This window comes from Prosopis cineraria, unplaced genomic scaffold (genome assembly GCF_029017545.1).
Source record: "Prosopis cineraria cultivar Desert tree isolate PC_DT_omini unplaced genomic scaffold, ASM2901754v1 PC7, whole genome shotgun sequence".
NCBI lineage: Eukaryota > Viridiplantae > Streptophyta > Magnoliopsida > Fabales > Fabaceae > Prosopis > Prosopis cineraria.
The window spans coordinates 38,290,014-38,310,489 of record NW_026555338.1 but is presented as its reverse complement, the minus strand read 5'-3'; the positions used below and the strand labels follow the sequence as shown (position 1 = coordinate 38,310,489).

General features: G+C 32.2%; 2 protein-coding genes, 1 long non-coding RNA gene and 1 other non-coding gene across 5 annotated transcripts; 2 read left to right on the top strand and 2 right to left on the bottom strand.

Moving 5' to 3' along the window:
• Nucleotides 1–2,038: 2,038 nt before the first annotated feature.
• Nucleotides 2,039–4,874, bottom strand: LOC129315914 (uncharacterized). Its single transcript, XR_008594638.1, has 2 exons — nucleotides 4,276–4,874; nucleotides 2,039–2,558 (listed from the first exon to the last, which is right to left on the bottom strand). It is a non-coding gene; the product is annotated as an uncharacterized LOC129315914 (long non-coding RNA).
• On the top strand, nucleotides 4,629–4,702 carry TRNAV-AAC (transfer RNA valine (anticodon AAC)). The gene has a single exon. It is a non-coding gene; the product is annotated as a tRNA-Val (tRNA).
• A 1,167-nt stretch (nucleotides 4,875–6,041) lies between the features above and the next one.
• On the bottom strand, nucleotides 6,042–6,802 carry LOC129315872 (probable histone H2B.1). Its single transcript, XM_054960001.1, has one exon. It carries the CDS (start codon nucleotides 6,708–6,710, stop codon nucleotides 6,261–6,263), a length of 450 nt encoding a protein of 149 aa, XP_054815976.1. The 5' UTR covers nucleotides 6,711–6,802; the 3' UTR covers nucleotides 6,042–6,260.
• Nucleotides 6,803–15,574: 8,772 nt separating this feature from the next.
• Nucleotides 15,575–20,344, top strand: LOC129315283 (ras-related protein RABE1c-like). Of its 2 annotated transcripts, none has more exons than XM_054958879.1 (9): nucleotides 15,575–15,732; nucleotides 15,813–15,931; nucleotides 16,556–16,628; nucleotides 16,717–16,817; nucleotides 18,645–18,710; nucleotides 18,818–18,915; nucleotides 19,640–19,702; nucleotides 19,783–19,875; nucleotides 19,957–20,344. In XM_054958879.1, the coding sequence occupies exons 2-9, from the start codon at nucleotides 15,859–15,861 to the stop codon at nucleotides 20,029–20,031; spliced, it is 642 nt and encodes a 213-aa protein (XP_054814854.1). In that variant the 5' UTR covers nucleotides 15,575–15,732; nucleotides 15,813–15,858; the 3' UTR covers nucleotides 20,032–20,344. The 2 variants fall into 2 exon arrangements, with proteins under 2 accessions (XP_054814854.1, XP_054814853.1); XM_054958878.1 differs by having other exon boundaries at nucleotides 15,813–15,988.
• The last annotated feature ends 132 nt before the right edge of the window (nucleotides 20,345–20,476 follow it).

Genomic DNA, 20,476 nt, shown 5'->3' with positions numbered 1-20,476 from the left:
TTTAAAATTAACCCCTCTAACCTTTAATTTTGTTTTGCAAAATCCTTATTATTAATTATACTATTTTCTTAAGAGGGTTAAAATGTTATTTAACTAAAAAATGTCATTAAAAATATATTATATTGTATAACTATTTATAATAAATTTTTTATATTTTTTAAATAGTTGAAGCATTAATAATAGTCAAAATAAATGTTATTATTACCATATAAAATTTTAAATATTTACTTTTGTGTTAGTTTTTTATATTTTTTTATCAATAGTGCATAGTTTTTCAATACTAAAAGATAAACTAATCTAACATGATAATATTTAAAATTTTAAATATTTTAACCATGTGCATTTCATTAATCTAACATGAAAATATAAATAAAAATTTTTCTTTAAAAACACTAAAATCATGCATCATTGATAACAAAAAATATGAATAAAACTAATATAAATATAAATATTTAAAATTTTATACATTGATAATAACATATTCTTTTTGTTATCAATACCTCAACTATCCAAAAATATATAAAAAATTTATTATAAATATTTATACAATATAATATTTTTAATAAAATTTTTTAGTTAAATGACATTTTAATCCTCATGAAAAAATAACATAATTAACAGTAGGGGATTTTAAAAAATAAAATCAAAAGTTAGGGGGTTAATTTTAAACTTTTAAAAGTAAGGAGGTTATATGCAATTATTTCAAAATTTAGAAAAATTTTATACATTTTAGCCTAAATTTAATCCCTTTATAGTTAGCATAATTTTAAATATCCTTTTTAATTTTGTAAATAGGAACTCAGGTACTTTTCCTCTAATTGTCAAGCTCTATTAGACTGTAAAATATCATTAAATAACTTAGTTAATCATCGCACCTTTTTTTTCACCCAAACATTTTCACACTTTAATGGAGATACAATCAAGTCTATTGGCTTTAACATTTGTCATTTTTTTAAAAGCTTCTTTTACCTCCGAGTTACATATCCTTTAATAGAATGACAAATTTTATTCTCCTCCAAAAATTACTAAATCCTCAAGACTTATTGACAAACCCCCACCATCACTAAAAAGTTAAAAAAAGCAAGTCTCCTAGTTGTCTTTGATATTATCATCTATAATCAAAACATTTTTCTATAATCAAAACATTTTTCTTTTCATCTTTTATACACTTTACTTGTTCTAAATCTCTTGATTTTCTTTCTTTACTTTTAGAAATCTTATAAATTTTTTATTCTCCATCTTTTATCCCAAAACCAGTATAAAACTCTTTAAATGCTTTAAAACAAGCTTTACTCACATCCTTTTTAGTTTCTATTTTAGCCATATAATACAGTTCTCAATTTTTATCATTATTGCATAAATGGATGGCTTCAAAATAATTCTTCTTATGCCTAATTTTTTCTTACACTATCATTCCATCAAGACTCTTTATCTCTCAAACAAAAACTTTTACAAACTGAAACAATATAACAAAATTTTATAGTTGACTTGGAATTAAATTGCAGGCTGCGCAGGCCTTTATTTGCAGTCATTCATTGATCCACAATCAATTTCGAAGACATGTTGGCTGGATATTGATTCAATGAATAGCACGTTATTTGCATAACATGACAGTTTCAATAGTTTCATAACCCTCAAAAAGCATCTCACAGGATCGATGAGCTAGTGATCCAAACTTTCATATCTCAACAGACTTTTAATGATGCTGAAATTGATAATTATTAGCAACAATTATCAGCTGATATTGTATTTATAACAGGTCATTATTCACTTTAATTTTGTAATAAACTTAAATATCAATCTTAAAACATACTTTCTCCATTTCTATATATAAGAGAAAAAACTATATCACACAGTTTAAAAAAATTAGTTAACCTTAATAATTATGTCTAAAAGTAAAGAAATTAGACTAAAATGTCCTATGTTCATCAATATAAGCATGCATTAATTATTTATCATTAATGTAAATTATGAGGGATAATTTAGGAAATATATAATAAATGTTTATTAAAATATGTGATTTTGTTAAGATAAAAAACAAGTAAAAAGGTGGTAATTTCTCTTATAAATATAAACAGAATAGTACATAGTTATAAATACACACCAAAAAAATAATCACATCCAAAAATAATCAACCATTGCCAGCAAAGAAATTAAATGCTTCAAACATTTAAATACCAGAATCCGGAGCAGTTCACATAAGCAACAATAAACTACAAGCATATCCTCTGGGGGCTCCATTTGAATTTCCAAAAGAACCATTTGCAGCAGGAGCGGCAGCCGGCCTAGCAATGTTTGTTCCCACAGTCTCTATCTTTATTGGTTTCCCGATGAGTTGAAACATTGCTGTATCTCTTCACAGCAGCAACTGGTCAAGAGTAGACAACCTCTCTGCCCCATGGGAAATGAATTCGTTTTCCCGTTTAAACTACAGCAGAACACAAATAATTTGATCAGAAAGACCAAACCATTCCAATTTGACAAGACGCCTTCTTTCTGTGACTCCTGCTGTAATGTATTGAATACCATTTCAGATCACTAACTGCAAAAAATAATCCCTGCACAGATGAAAAGCGATATTGAAACAGCAAGACACGCAAAATCACCTTTTAATTCTAATTTTGATAAGCAAGAAACTAATTCAGACAAGATGACATGTATGACATTGAACTGAGTGATTTAAAGATACAACAAGCCATTTCAATAACAAATAACATGCAAAACTTGCTGGACCTATACTGAAATCAGTGTAGAACTTTCATATGAAAATGCATTTTGACAAATCCAATTGTCGGCTTTACTGTGCCAATGTCGTACTCTGCTTGAATCTTCAAAATCCACTTGTGACATTTTCCCTTCTACCTTGTGCGAGAATATGAATAACTGGTGGGCAGAGAAATTAGACATTAAAACAATTAATGGGAATCTCTATTAAAGGTCAAAAAATAAAAGATTAATCAATTTCATCCTACAATGGAGAGATTACATCCTAACTTTACATGGACGTACCAAGTCATAATTATGTTGTATGCATATATAGGCATATGCTTTCATGAATGTTTAAAGAGGAATAAAATAAATGCACAATCATTTTAATACCAAATTTCACACATGCAGCTAATACAATGGCCACACATAATGAATACACTATAATTTGTAGAAACTACATGCCAAGACACAGGCAGAGAGGAATAGCCAGATGAACTATAAATTCCAAAATACACTATAAAAACAACAACAGCAAACATTTTCCCATTAAGTGGGATCGACTCCAATATACTATAAACCTTAAAAAAAATGTCCTCTATTCAAATATCTTCAGCTATGATTTTTCAGCTCTGTTGGCATCGTAACGAGGTGAATCTATTGAATAGGTTACTCCAAAGGGGAAGCACTACACACTTCTTTACCAACAAGAATAAACTTAAGAGCTCGAAACTCATCAACACATCTTGGAATCAACGATAAAAATTCTAGCTATGCCAATTAAAACTCCAAAAGCCAAAACTTATGCAAAAAGTTTCAGATAGAGACATTCAAATACTCCGCAAAAAAATCTATTGTAGAGAAATGAGAAATTCCTGTTGGAATACTTATAAAATATATATATATATATATATATACTGTGGATTTGCATTAATTAAATATTGAGTGCAGAATAGATTGATTTTTATGATCTTGTGTGAACCGTAGACCACACAAGTGAGGCCCACCTAAAACTTTTTAACAATCAATTATTCTCTATCTCTTAACTGACCAAGTGAAAAATAATGAAAGATTAACTAATTAATTAATTAATTGTTGAGGCGATTTGATATGATTAATGTAATGTAATCAGTTGATAACTAACATACAAAATTCTCTTTTCCATCCTCTCCACTATCTCTACACCCTCTCAAAAACCATGGGGTCTAGTAGGTTATAAATTTACTTACACTGGAGGTAATTGAGGAGTAACAAGGCATACCTGTTAACTTCTTATCTTATTTAAATCATATGAATTGAGATACTAATCGCAACGATACCTTGACATTACTATGGAAGATGCTCGAACACCATGTGCAAGGTATGCTGCGGCAGGTTAATACGTAATTACGTATGCATATCGTGCTGCCATGCCATCTCTGGGGCATAGATGCCACCAAAAGGCACAAAAACAGCACGAGCGATTGCGACACCGTCTAACAAGATAATAGATCAAATTCAAATCCAATGGGAGTAGATTCAAATAAAGCAAATGAAAATCGATTAAAATTAACTAGGACACTAGGCTACCTTAGAAGCTGTATAAGATGCCACTCGATCGGCAGCGCGTTTAAGGAGACGACGACCGCGTCCGGAACCGGATTTTCTACCCCCGGCCCTTGCAGCTACAGGATTTCGAAGTTTTGTTGTTCTTGACTATGTCGTCCAGCCTCATATCGAAAGCTGCAAACATTTTTATCAACCTTTATCTTCAACACAGAGAGATGACCAGACAAAGAAAGAGGAATGGATATCAGGATATGAGGAGACGGCGGAGTTAGACGCATAATTCCAAGGGAGAAGGGGGAAGCGATGGGATAGCGGAATAGCCTACCTGATATGGATATAGTGATGAATAAATATTTGGCTCACAAAGCATTAAAGGTATCATGGTGTAGTTGGTTATCACGTCAGTCTAACACACTGAAGGTCTCCGGTTCGAGTCCGGGCGATGCCATCAACGATTTTGAATTTCATCGCCTCTCTTCACTTGTATGATTTCTTTTTTGACCAACATCCATTTCTATGCATCTGAACAAAAGATCCACAAGCTTTTACATATTTATATTTATATATACACTACAACCGTTATGGATAGGTCTCATTCAGTCATGCTACAATCACCACTATCTTCGTTTTGCAACGCGTGTCGATCTCTGGATATGCCAGTAAGGTTGTTAGGAGAGGAAGTTTTCGGACAACATGGTGATACTATTGGGGGTAATCTTTCGAGGAATTCCAGAGAGGACGTTGAAATTTGAAAGTCCTGTAATGATACCAAGGCGACAAGATACACGTATTTTATTTTTTTGGGGTAAACAAAACACTTCCAAACTTTTGTAATAAGAACTTTTGGAACATTTATTATTAACTTAAAAGAATATACAAAATATTCTCTCTAATCTTATTTATAGGACAGAAAGAGAAAAATTTTTTTGATCCTATTTATAAGTCACACCATTAAATTTTTATTATTAATTTTTTATTTTATCCTTTATTAAATGTTGAGGAGAGAAAATATGTTATTGAAATATGTATATTTAATAGAAATAAAATTAAAAACTTATTAAATTTTAAAATAGAGTTAATAAATTTTAAAATTTTCTTTAATATTGATAAAATATGTTATAAGTAAGTTATAAGTAGCATTAAAGGAGTAATTAACAGTCATTCACCGTCTCTTGAAAAAGAGGAGGAAAATGATCAAAAATACAAAAATCTTACTTCCAACTTTTCAAGTACCAACAATTCTTCAGTGAGTTGGAAAACTAACACAATGAACCCCTTGTCATTTTTTCAAGTCCTGCATCACATTTTTATTATCACCATTTTCCAAGCCTATTTATTTTTTATAAATAAACTAGAAGTGCAAAATATTAAAAATACAATCATCATATTAAATTTATGGACAGCCAGTTCATCCAACTGCAGGGAAATATATTCGTCGCTTCAGCAGAAGCCTTAATAATCAGACATGATTGGAAGAGGGTAAGAAAGAAAACAGCAGAGTAATTGCTGAGGCTCAAATTGTTAGACAAACCATGCTGGTCTGCTTGACTTGTAAACAATCAATCAAATTGAAATAAAAGCATCTTGGTGCTGGAGGTGCCAAAACCAAACACCTGCGAAAAGAACATCGGAACTAACACTAAACAACAAAGAACAGTAGGTCCAGAACACGCCCTGGTGACAAGCATACGCCTTTTTCCCCGAGGGAGAGACTGTTAACACTTTCTCGGCCAGAGACAAGCATTTATATTTATTTTTTATAACTGCCTTAAAGTTGCAGCGAAGACTTGTGCAGAGAAGCTTCTTTGATTAGAATCAGTAATCCATATACCTTACAGCTGCAATACCAACAGTAAACGGTTCTATACCACAAATTCTACAGCGCATCGAAGGGGCATATAGATCCAAACCCGTCAAATATATAGCATCAACAATAAATAAAAACCTGCAAGCTACAAATCTAGACTTAAACCTAATGGATACCCTTGAAATCATCCTAGACTCTTTCAAGAGCTAGTAAATTTAGTCACGGCCTTTGTTCCTTCAGAAACAGCATGTTTGGCCAACTCTCCCGGCAAAACAAGTCTCACTGCGGTTTGAATCTCCCTGGAAGTAATTGTAGGCTTCTTGTTGTATCGAGCGAGTCTAGAGGCCTCCTGAGCAAGTTTCTCAAAGATATCATTGATAAAACTGTTCATGATTCCCATAGCTTTGCTGGAGATCCCAATGTCGGGGTGGACTTGTTTCAGCACCTTAAAGATGTAGATCTTGTAGGTCTCGATGCTCTTCTTGTTCCTCTTCTTCTTCTTATCGCCGGCAGCAGCAGCACCCTCCTTGGGAAGCTTCTTCCCGGCCTTAGGCTTCTTCTCTGCCGGTGGAGCCTTTTCGGCCACCGTGGACTTCTTCTCCTCCGCTGGCTTCTTCTCAGCAGGTTTTTTCTCAGCTTTGGGAGCCATTGGAAACCGTAAAGAAGGCTAGGGTTCGAGGAATTGACCAGGAAAATTGTAATTGCAACCGCAGATTGAAGGAGCGTATTGAGATATGGAGGAATAAGGGAATGCTTAATATATAAAAGTATCTATGTATTCTTATTGGTTGCTTGGGTTACATGCGGATCAATGACTTGGATATTAATTTATTCGTCGGATACTTCAAGGACAACGCATTTGATCGACCGCAGCGATGCTTTGATGACGTATCAGGAGCGCGGATCGATGACTTGGCCGTTGCCTGGTCTGTTAAAAAGCATTCGATTCTACCCGTAGATTGACGAATGAGATTGTTTCCGCCATCTTTCTGCTTCTTTTTTTTTTTTCCCAGTACGCTCTCTCCATATAAAAATGGAATAAATTGTCTTTCCCGGCGGAATCTTTTCGCAACTGCAAGCTTAATTTTAGCGCCAAAATGCGTCAATACTGAGGATTGAGGAGTTTGAATTTGATTAAAAGATGAATACATTTGTGGATTTTATTTTCGTCAAATTAATTGTGAAAATAACTCTACTTGCGTTTTTTTAAACTGACTTTTTGTGGCTTTTAATTTTTTTGGATGAATTTTTGGGGCAAAACAAACCCAAATATCAGCTCAAAAGTGGCATCTTAATTTTTTGGTTGGCTGGGAACCCAATTTCTGCATTATACTCCCTCCAATTTTATTTATAAGGGATGCTCTAAAAAATTTATTTGGTCTCACGATATGACTTTTTAAGTAATATTTAAAATATATTTTTAAGATTATTCTTTATAAAAAAAAAGTAACATGACATTACTTTTTTAAATTTATTATATAGGAATATATTTGAAATTCTACACACTTTTATTCATTGTACTCTTTTTGTATTGATATTGATGAAATTGATAAAAATAATTTATAAAAAAATAAAAAATATATATAGTATATATCTAGAAAGTTCCTCCCCAACAATCAAAATTCCAACAAAATAAATAATGGATAATGCAATTTCCTTTTCCTCTCCCTTTCCCTTTTTCCCAACCTCATTTTCTTGTGAACCAAGCAAGGTTCACGGGATGCTCAGAAGGTGTTGTTTACAATGTGTTTTACATGATTAAAAATTAATTTTAAGTATAAGGTACAATGTGCTTTACATGATTAAAAATTAATTTTAAGTGTAAGGTATCAAACAAAATTATGAATTAATTTTTTGGCTTATACCTTTTAATTTATGAAATTATTTTAACCAATAATAAAATGATCTATCGTCTATTAAACCATGTATTTTAATGATTATAAAATCAAGAGAAGTGATGTTTGTTACTTGTGTAGATATTAAGATCCATTAATGTGACAAAACCTTCAATAACATGAAGAATTAAGAGAAGAAGTTCTATAGATTTAGTTATTTATTTCTTTTAAATTCAATGTAAAAATTATGAAAACTTAATCACATGTCATTAATTTAAAGTGAATGCATCATCTTTAGGTTCATAAGTCCATTGATCTTGATTGTCATACATTTAGAATGCATTTGTGTTTAATTGTACATTTCAAGCTTGATCAGGAATGATCTATGCTTGAAATGATCTTTGTTATTCATTATAGGACTTATCTTAATCAATTCAAACTTGAAAGAAAAGTGAGTCATGCTTAAACTATATCATAAAAGTTAAGCTTTACACTGCATGGCATTTCAAACTTGAATCAGGATTGATTCATGCTTGATTTGTCACTCTAGACACACTGTATGATGTAACAGCGATGGCCATTTGTCTAGCAGGCCACGACCAGTATTGAAACTAACCATGTCACTGTGGTGAACCTAGTTTTTCCCAAAGTGATACTTGACTCAATAGTACGAGACCTAACCTCGACTTCATTAAGGTGAGAGAAATTGGAGGTTCAAGTCTTGAGAGATCCCTTGAGTAAGGGGGATACTCCATGGTACCAAACTAAGTCTTAACTTCCTTAAGGTGGTAAAGGTTAGAAGTTCGAGTCTGAGAAGACTCTAAAAGATTCCTTTAATAGGGTGAGGAATAGCCTAAATACCACCTTGAAAAATGTTAGTTTCGCTACCATGAGGTAGGTTGGCCCAATCAAAAAGACCCCCAGTAAGGTAGGGTAAAGACTGTTACATAAAAGCCTTTTATGTAATAGTTCTCAACCCACCCCACCGAAGGTCTTTTGGACTAAGCCAACCCATTCAATAATACCAGACTTAACCTCAACTTCCTTAAGGTGGTAAAAGTTGGAAATTTGAGTCTGGAAAGGCTCCAAAAGACCCCTTTAGTAGGGTGAGGAATAATCCAAGTACTACTTTAGAAAAAGCTAGCTTCTACTATCGTGAGGTGAGTTGGCCCAATCTAAAAGACCCCCAATAGGGTGGGGTAAGGACTATTACAATTGAGTTAGGATTTACCCACTCACTTATATAATTCAATTTCTCCCAATACTAATAATTATAAGGTGTCGTACCCCTAATCTAGCCTCCTCGTGAATCAGTAGAGACTGGTTAGGTTTGAATCCCTCATAGAATAAGTGGGACAGTCCCAAATCACTTATGGGACAAGGGCTATCTCTCAATTCTAACAGTCGACACCAAGGCAAGTTCTTGATTCTTACAGTCACTGCCAATATTATGTGAATTTAAATTAATCTATTCCTCTCTCTAGGCGAACTCTCGCTAATGATCATGCAATGGATATTTTTCACATAATATGCATTTCAAATAATCAATCTATGGCATATAAACTCACATACTCCACATACTAAACACATTACAAGTTACAATTTTTCACCCTCAATAACATGTAAAAATTAAATTCATAAATCACAAATGGGTGGTATGATAAAGATTTTCTTTTTTCTAAAACCATTTTATAAATAAAAGCATATTGCCAAATTGCATCATTAATTTAAATCATCAATCACGTTTCACAAACACAATTAATATTTAGCTATAAAAATTAGGTTATCCCTAGTTACCTCAAACCTTTAAAAGGTCAAAGATTTACCCCTCATACAAAATACTTCCAAAGCTTCTCCTAAGCTCAAATGGTGCCAAGTCAAATCTTACTACATTAATAACATAAGGATACTATCATTGTCTCAATTTTGAGGATTTGCCAATACCAATCTCTACATATCTATTCCATTAATCTTATACGTCACTACTCATTTATACCCAATAGGTTCATTAGACTCCATTAATTTACAATATCATTAATAACTCTTTAAACCACCATTAATGGTCCATCAACACTTCCAACATCCATATTAAATACAATTTTCGTATATTAATGGCTCTACCCAACAAACTCTTGATAGAATTATCAATATAGGGTTTAACTATCTCAAATAGATCCCATTATATCCATCTTATCTAATGGGATCGGACCCATAACTTCTCTAAACTGAAAATCACCATAAATGCTTAAACCCTAACTCAAATCTTTATAAATAAGGGAGAGTAAGGAAGAAGAAGGTATAGATTGCTTATCTTGGGTGTTTGAGAGTTTCAAACTATCATCAATGTGCTCCAACAACATGCCCTAGCAGAGCTTTAGTCGAGCTCTTTGTTTTCTTCCTCTCTTCTTCTCTAATTTTTCATGTAGAGACATATATGATAAAGAAGATTTTTGATCATGCGCTGTAGCGCACGCAACCCTTTGCCACTGTGTATAGCACAAAGAGGCCATTACATTTGAATATGACCTTGTGCGCTATGGCGGATTGATCACATGCCACGACATATGACACAAAGGGTATTCCTTCACCTTTTCTTCCTCTTCCCTTGCCCAGGTGGCTCGCCATCAATTCAAACTCACTTCTAAGGCTAAAATTATAATAAATTATATTAATTAGGTCCCTTTGGCACACACCTCATTAACTCATTAATCACACTCATCAAATTAATAAATCATAATTAAATTTTCTTAGATGTTACATAAACCACTCAATAACCTTTGAAATCCTTAAGCCTTGGTAGAGAACGAAGCTTCTTGTCGCAATACTTTTTTTCTTCAACCTTTTCTTCTGTTTTTTTGCAAGCTGAGTTTGCATTTTAATATTTAGAAATGACCATTCGTCGTGGTAGATGGTACGAAGAAGACTTCTCCATATTTTGCTCCCTAACTAGGCTGGAGTGGCCCAATTTCTTTCTGAACTCCATCTAAAGGTTATAACTATGACCCAATAAGTTCATTAGTCTTCTCTAACCATTCTCAAACCCAATTTTTGATTTAATTCACTTAAATTTACTTACTCATCCTTTACTAACTTGATTAAACTTGATTCCTATGGCGGCATGCGGAAGAAAGAGGAGGAATAAGGGAATTGATTATGGTGAAGGGGAAGAAGATGGAATGAAAGGGAAGGGAATTTTATTTTATTTTTGGTCAAGAAGGACATTGCATTTTTTTAATAACTGTTAAAACAAACATAAAAAAATAATTTAACTTTAACACTCTTAACAAGTAAATTATCAATAATCCTTATGGCATTACATTTCATCACCTATCTTTACATTTTATTACATATGATTCATTGAACCAAAGAAGACATGTGGACATAGATAATTATACTTGCTCATGACTATAATTGCTTGCCCTGTTTGTTACTCCTTCCATTAAAAAATGTAAGGCATTTTCTTAAGAAGTTGAATGTTAAAAAATATAAGGTATTTTTAGTCTTTCAAGGTGTAATCATTGCCTTTTTTTTTAAAGTGCCTATATTGACAGTGACTTTATATTTATTATAAAGTGTTTAATAAAGGTAAATATAAAAAGATATAATTAGGTTAAAAGTAGATAACTATTTCATTAAGGGGTGAGATTCAGTTAAAAATACTTTATATTTTTGAACGAAGGGTGTATCTCTCCAGTGATGTGGCAATTCCTACATCATTAGATCCCTTCAACGCTGGAGATAGGAGGAAAATATTCCCTCCACAAAAGAAGAGGATATAGTTGCACTTCAAAACTTTTTTATATTCAAAAAAAGGGGAGATTAATCATTCTTTTTTTTTAATTTTAACTCAATTATAACTCAATTCTTCAACTTTAAGTTATTATAACTCAGTTCTTATAATATTTATCTTTATATTTTTAAAAAAAATTATAAATATTAAAATTATGTTAAAATATAGTGTAAATATTTTAAATCACTAAAAGCTTTAATATTTATAATTTTACTTTTTTAAAACACAAGACTAATATTATAAATGGTTAAAACTGTAAAGTTAGGTCTTGTTTGGTTGATGCAAAGAAAATGAATGGAATGGAATGAAATGATTTGAAAAAATTAACATAAAAATGAACTAAATCACTCTTCCACCTCATGGTAAGCATAATAAAATTTATTAATATATACTACAAATGTGAGAATCATTACATTCTCTAAAAATATCATGAATTATGATTTTCAACCCCATAAACTATGTAACATCCTGATTTTTTATATAATAAAGAAATTGTGGAATTTAGGTTTTGAAAAAAAAATGATAATAATAGAAATTTATATTATTTGAGGTTATTTAGAAATAATATTATGGTTAGGTATTTAATTATGAATTTAAAAATTTAAATTTAAAACCACATAAGCAAAATTTAGTTACGATATAATACATAAATAATTTTTTTTTATGTATGTGTTGAAAAAAAAAAAGAGAAGGTAGAAGGAACAAAAAAAAAGGGGGTGGAAGGTTATTGTTTCTAAGTCCCACATTGGTTAGATGAGGGAAGAAAGAGGTGCCTTCATGTATAAAAAGGAGGGGGTGTGTGCATTAGGAAGCATGAGAGGCTAAGATACAATTTATAGAAAATTACAACTTTTGGCCCAAAGGTTTGAATAATTAAATTCAAACCTATAGTTTTTTTTAATATAATTTTGGGACTCACAATCTCATTTTTATATTATTTTTCTCTCTTCCTCTCACGTTGCTCAGCGTTTTCTCGCAAGGGGGGATTATTTTCTTTTTCTTCGGGTATGTTCTAACTTTCCTGTTTAGATTAGCATTTAAAAATTTATTTAATTACAAAATTAATTTTATAGTTATTTTCTAAATAATATTAGCTTTCTAGTGATATGATTATTTTGTAGGATAGAGTAAATATTTTGATTAGAATTTTTCTATAGGATAGTTAATCTGATGATATGATGGATTAAAAATATAGGTTAAAATTCTTAGGGATATAAAAAATATTATAGAATATTTTCTTAAGGTTGAAACTCATGTTTAAGAATTTTTGAGTTAAAATATAGATATATATGGTTGAATTTATGTGTAATCTGAGACGTAGGGATAAACCTATGATTATTAAATATTTATTTAAGTATGAATAGGTATTTTTGAGGTTATAGAAAGGTAATTTGAGGCTTCAGGATAATTTTAAAATTTTTAATTTATTTTTGGATGAATTTTTAGAATATATAAGGATGAAATTGTGATACTAGAAGTGAATTGAGGATAAAAAAAATAGTTCATTAGGGTACGAGAATTTTAGAAAAGAATTTGGGAAGTTAAATGAGGCATAAATCTTAAATTAGTGTTAATATGGACTATAGATCTAAGACTTTCTAACTCTTTAAATTAGAGTTATTTATTTTAATGTAAAATTAATATATAGTATTGTGAAATAATTATGTAGATTATATTGACAAAGATAGTGGTGAAAAAGGAGTTGTGAAGGGGAACTTGTTATTCAAGACACAAGGTAACCATTATTAATGTGTTGTGATGGGTGTGTTTGTGAATGGTTATGTGTTGTTTTGTTGTTTGAAAAAAATTATGAATTATTGAAAATAAATACTGTATATACTTGTTTGAAATTATTGCCAAGTGGGTTAAAAATTTATTTTTGTTTATCATGATGAGATATTATTGTTCGGATATATTCCTGTTTGGATATTTGAATGATGCATGACTTGTCAGGGTATTTTAATGTATGGTGTTAATGGAAATTTCTGTTCGGTTAATTATTACCATGTGGTAAGCCCTCATTGGACCCAATGAGTGGCGTGTCGCTTGGTCCAACTCACCTTTGGCCGGGTGATTTGGCGTCCGAGCATGGTGAAAGGAGGATATAAGGTGCAGTCATGCAATTAAATACTTGTTCGGTTTGTTTGAAAATATTGTTCGGTTAAATGTTTTGTGTGCCCACTTAGCAATCGCATGATTAGTTACATCCGCATGCATCATTACATATTAATTTTTGGTTACTGGGACTTTTAAGTCTCATTCCCCGTGGTTAATATTTTTATAGGAGCGAATCCGGTCGAGAAAGCACCAGAAGTGTAATTATGGTGTATGAGACACCATCTTTTACGTTGCCTCTTATTTTGGATTATACAATGTATCTTGTGCCAACTTAAGACATATCTTGTCTATGGAACATGTAAACTCTAATCCTTTTTATTAAATGCATTTATATGTCCAAGAGGATTATGTCTGTCCCTTTTGATTCATGACCTAATTTAAATAACATGCTATGAGGATCATGTCTGTCCCTCATGGTTCTAATTGCTTTTTGAGATATTTTAAGACCTGTGGTATATTGTCTTGGATGTATCATGGTAGAAATTTTTCTACCATGATAAGGGTATGATAAGGGTTCAATGAAAAAAAAAGAAAAAAAAATGATTTCTTGAATTAATAATTTGCGAAAAATCGGTTTGTAAATTTGAGGGTGTTACAAACTAAATTATCCATCTTCTTTATAGATGTAGTTCACTATTCTTTTTTATTATCTCATTTTATTTTTATTTTTTTAATCCATATCATTTTATTTCTTTCTAACAATCAAATGGGATCTAAGTTACAATAGTCAAAGTTCAATGATTATGTTACAATCAAATTAAAAGTATAGAGAAAGCACTATTTTTGATCCTCATATTTTGCTCGAGTGTTATTATCGATTTTCATTTTTTTTGTATTTTTAGTTTTTATATTTTTCTTTATCTACAATATTAGTCCCTGCAGTTTTAAAGAAATTTTGACATGATATAAATGGTATTAAAATTGCTAACATGTCCACTAGTATTGTTAAATTTGTGCATATGTGTTAAATGGATGTTGAGTTAGACTTTTTAATAAATAAAATAAATTTTAAAAAGCTATATCAAATAAAAAAAAGGTGACGTGGAGTAGTAAAAAACTCTCAACTTAAAATATCTAATTTTAAAGTAAAAAATGATTTTAAAATTAAAAATATTTAATTAATTTTACTTTAAAATTAAATATTTTTATGTTTTAAAATATATTGTTGAGATACTTAAAAAATGGAGAAGACTCAATTTTTTTTTAAAATTTTTTCTGGTCTTAAAGTTTAAAAATAAAGATTAAAATATAATTTAAATATTTTTGAGATTTTTCTAGATGTTTTAAGTTGCTGGTTTTTTTTTTTAACCATACAGCCTTTTTTTTTTCAAATGTAATTTTTTTTTAATTTATTTTGTTTATCAAGAATTCAAACTCAACATCCATTTAATATATCCTCACAAACTTAATAGCATTAGTAGATATATCAATAATTTTAACACCACTTATATCATGTTAACATTTCTTTGAAATTATAGTTGCCAATGTTATAAATGAAGAAAAGTATGAAGACATGAAATACCAAAAAAAAAGTATAAAAACTATAATAAAATTTGAGCAAAATATATTAACAAAAAGTTAGTGTTTTCTAAAAATTATATTAATTAAATTGTAATAAGTCATTTAAAAATTAAATTATAATTGGATTAAAATTATAATAATTAAATGATTAATTTTTTATTAAAAAAAAAAACGAGAGGAGCCCATCATGGGCAAAGGGTGCGCACATTAGCGCCTCAACGGGGCCGGGGGAACTCCAAAGTCGAAGGCTGGTAACAGCTCCCACATCAAAATTTTAGTTAAAGGGGGAAAAATTACACAAAAAAAAAAAAAAAAGAATCTCATTCCTTTCTCTCCAAATCTCCATGTTCCATCACTTGTGAGCTTTGGAGATTCTCTCGCTCATTCGCCCTTCCATTTCTGATCTGGTATAGTATTTGTATCAGATCTCTCGGTCTTGCATTTCGTAGAGAAATTATTAATCAACAGTAAAATGATTTTTGTGCAGAGAGGAATAATCATTATCGAGGATTTTATTGATCGATTGAAGGTTGATGGCTGCTCCACCGGCAAGGGCTCGTGCGGATTACGATTACCTTATAAAACTCCTCTTGATTGGCGACAGTGGTGCGTGGCATCTTTCCTCTCATCATTTCACAAAATGTGTGATTCGGAGTTTGAAAGGCATAACTAGTGATTCTCTTTTTAGTTTTTACAGAATATTATCTCTTGCATCTATTTATGATTTAGTTTGAGCGTGAATTTGAACCATTGTTCGGTTAAAATGCAATTTCGACGTGAACATATCAAACTTGAATGTTCGTTTCGATATTGATCTCACAATGTTGTTGCGCATTATGTATGAAGTCGATCATCTCTCTGATTCAATTAACTTGTTTAATTCGCATCACATAACTTGCCAAAGCAGTCCTCGAATGGGCTGGTAACTTCTAAAATGAAAGACGACTGTGGTTGATGATCCAAGTAAACTTCTTTCGTCACGGAATTACACTAATAGAAATTATCAACCTGTCCAACTTTTGCTACAACATCAAAGTGTCACACCTCCATCATCTCCATGTGTTGGTTTGTGACTTTTGTCCAGGGAAATCAAACGATAATAACAATATTAATAGTTTGTTAGGGCGCTTAAAAAAGTATGTTGGGGAAATCATCAAATCTAGTAATGGTGCTCTACCATACAGCCTTCGTGGATTGAGGATAAGCCTCCTCTGCTATTAATTTTTGCAGGTGTGGGAAAGAGTTGCCTTCTTCTGCGTTTCTCAGATGGTTCTTTCACTACTAGTTTTATCACAACCATAGGGTGCGTTTTCACACCATAGGAGTAAATCTGCTGATCACGGTTTGCTATAAGTCTCTCTTACATCACACAATGTATCTTCCCCGTGCAGCATTGATTTCAAAATAAGAACCATTGAGCTTGATGGCAAGCGGATCAAACTCCAAATTTGGGATACTGCAGGTCAGGAGCGGTTTCGAACGATTACAACTGGTAAGGTTTCTGATTCTTATTGATATCAGAACTGATGTGCCCATAGTGGGCTGTCGTTGACAATTCTGCATACATCGCAGAACTAAATCAAGTCCCTTAAACCAAAACTAATGCTGAAGCCTGAAACAAGCTAACCTTTAAACTTGTTATGGTTTTCCACCACTTTCATTGACGGTCTTATGGAATTTAAAGGACAAAAATTTTGGCTGCATCTTTCTTGCGGATTTTTTATTTAACTTAATGATTGATCAATCTCTTCTTGGGTGCAAAAGAGGCATGAGGCATAGGAATTAGGAACTGATGATCAGGGTAATATCTGGATCAAATCCATGTGTGGTATGGCCTCTTACTACTTTGGTCTATTTGATTATTGGAAGGGCTATTAATGGAAAAGAATGGAATGGAAACGCTAATAATATTAGGAATGCAGAAATAAATTTATTTTTTATATTGACTAAATAAAAATGTTATTTAAAAAACAAAAATGCTTTCAACAAATTTTTCCCTCCCCTTCTTTGTTCTTCTTCCCTCTTCTTGACAGCCATCACAACACGTCCATTGCAAACCCACCATCACCATTTCCTTCAAGGCTTCAACCGTTCACCACCACAGTTGCTACCACGTCTTCCTCCTCCTATAACCTCATTCCCTCTCCTCTCAGCAGCAAACGCATGTTGCTATTTGCTATAAGAAAAGGGGATCTTGAATCAAATCTAGTAAAATCAGGATTGTTCCCACCCTCTGTTGATAACAATGATGCACGTTTCAGTTTATTGGTGATGGTGGTGACTAGAGATGATAGTAAGCTGTCAAATCCAAATGAGCCTAAGAGGGAGCCCTGGACTTGATAACTCTAATGTTGGTATAGATTTGAGCAAGCCTTCTGACATTACTCTTCAAATGGCTATAGAAGTGGCTGCTTGGAGGGGTTTTCAGAAATGTCAACATGAAGGAGAGAGAGGATTAGGGGAAATTGGAGGATACTTTTGACATTTCAGTTTGATTCTAGGTTAAGAATGACCATTTCTCTCATTTTTAGAACCAATCCCCATTCCCATAAATGTGGTCACATGTGGGAAAAGCTACTTTAAGAATTAGGTTGTCTTATTGAGGGAATCGAGAGCTTTTTCCCAATTCCTTACGGCTTGATTTCCATAACCAAACGGCCCGTAGTTTGATAAAACCAGTTATAACTAGAAGATAAGGATGAAAGGAGGAGAATGAAATAATAGGCAGAGAGAAATCATTAGAATACTAAGTCAAAATCTTTGTCTATGATAGTCTAAAGCCAAAGGATAATCTCCAATATATATTCTTGAATATATTTCACACCTTTATTACTAAAACTTTGATTTGATACATATACATGTCATACAGATAACTGATCATAAGTGACAATATATTACTAGCGACTAAAATTAATGACAACATATATCAATAAGGGACAACTCATCACAATCAACACTTGTACATCTGACAAATCATAGAAGAAGCTATTCTCCATCTTGAGATTACGTGGCAGAATAGTCCTAAGAATCTGATGCCTTTTCTTCTTCTTCCAATAGGAGAAGAGTGTTTAAGAGGAATAGTGTTTTAGTCATACTAGATTGGATATCATATAAGATCAATTGTTCCCAGAGGTACCTATTTCTTTGGCTATCATGAATTGAACTCCAGATATGTATTTCCTTACTAGGGTTGGCCTGATATTGTTTCATTGATGTTTCCCTCGTAGATTTTGGCATTTTGTATGATTTCGGCATCTCTCCAGTTCATCATTTTACACTCTAGCCTACTGATCATTTTCCTAAACTGTTTTTTCTCCAGCTTACTACCGGGGAGCTATGGGCATTTTGCTAGTTTATGATGTTACAGATGAATCGTCGTTTAATAGTAAAATTCCCAGATCCATCTTCTAATTATAATGACTGGATGGATTATAATATTTTTCTCTTTGTACGATTTCTTATCAGGAATTTTCACCTAGCTTCTAATTGCAGATATCAGGAACTGGATCCGAAACATTGAGCAACATGCTTCAGACAATGTTAACAAAGTACTGGTGGGGAACAAAGCTGACATGGATGAAAGTAAGAGGGTAGGCAAACTTTATTGGCAATTTCCATGATGTGTGTGGATTTAAAAAGAGATCTTGTTCACTTAAACTTGTATACTTATTTCCAATGAAATCAAAATAAGTGAATTTTAGATTTAAAAATAAATTAAAAGTATTACTAACAAGAGTTAGTAACAAGTAAGAAATGGGTAATATCCACTTATTTCTCTGTATATCAAAGGTTTCCTTCATTAATAAATTTCATTAGAAAATAAGATAGTAAGGTAATTAAAAACATATGACACATGTTGGTTGAATGGGATTGACATCTTATTATTCAATGCTGGGTAGTAAATGCTAGTTTTATTGGAAAAAAGTACCTTAAATATATAAATTATATATATATATATATAAATCTTGTTCTTGCTTCCCCCTCCTGCTTGTGCTTCTTTTAATGACGTTACAAAAACAAAGTGTTAATGAATAATGCCCTTGCTCAAATGAAATCTAAGACCTCTCCAACGTCAATTTGACCATTAGAGATGCAGAGCTGTGCACCATTTCGCTTGGCTTAAGTGAACTCTCTTACGTGATAAAATGTGCTTTCTTCATAATCGTATGGGCGCTTAACCAGTTATCCCATTCGTTTGGGTTCTATATAAAATTAATTTGATGACTCCAGTTGAAATAGTGGTATCTGCGAGCCACTCTTCCGTGAGTCAGATTCGCCCTGATAGTAATGATATACAGTTCCTTCTTTTTTCAGGCTGTGTCTACCTCCAAGGGCCAAGCACTGGCGGATGAGTATGGAATTAAATTCTTTGAAACTGTAAGTGCTGCGTACTTGCCAGGTTGAAGCTCCCGGAAATTTCTTTTGGTTATCATGCACTGAAGGATTATATGTTGCAGAGCGCAAAGACAAATCTAAATGTGGAGGAAGTTTTCTTCTCGATAGCAAGAGATATAAAGCAGAGGCTTGCTGATACCGACTCTAGGACAGAGGTAATTACACTTCCTCTCGGGCAAATTAATAAGGTGATAGCCCTCTAAAAAGCGAGTGTTTTCATGATGTACTTGTTGCAGCCATCAGCAATTAAAATCGGCCAGCAAGAAGCGGGGGGTGAGCAGGCTGCTCCCAAATCGGGCTGTTGTGGTTGAGTCCAAGTATTTCTAATTGGAGAGATCTCTTTCATCCAGGAACAAGAAGGAAGGATGAAACATTGCTTGTGTGACGTTGATAATTTGTGCTCTAGGCATTTTTGTATTCGTTTCCAATTTTGGGTCTTGAAAATATTTTATAACTAGAAATGCATGCTAAAACGCCCTTGGCTTTTAATAGGATAGATGGGTGAACATTATTTTGTTTGAAATACTAACTGACAGTTTGCGTTAAATAAATATGCGTGTAGCTCAGCAAGAGCCGATGCCCGTAAAATAAAATTTCAATCGTCATGCAGGACGCATCACATAAGTTGATGGGAAAAAGACGCTATTCCTTATCAGTCATGGTAATATTTAAGTTTCTATTGTTTAAAATCTGCCCACGTTATATGCATGCACTCTCCTTTTAGGCCAAATAATACTACATCACAATCAACTATAA

Coding starts and splice junctions, on each gene's coding strand:
- LOC129315283 (XM_054958878.1), top strand. CDS start 15,859: ATGGCTGCTCCACCGGCAAGGGCTCGTGCGGATTACGATTACCTTATA. Junction 15,989..16,555: donor TGTGATTCGGAGTTTGAAAG/GCATAACTAGTG, acceptor TAATTTTTGCAG/GTGTGGGAAAGAGTTGCCTT. Junction 19,876..19,956: donor ATACCGACTCTAGGACAGAG/GTAATTACACTT, acceptor TACTTGTTGCAG/CCATCAGCAATTAAAATCGG.
- LOC129315872 (XM_054960001.1), bottom strand. CDS start 6,710: ATGGCTCCCAAAGCTGAGAAAAAACCTGCTGAGAAGAAGCCAGCGGAG.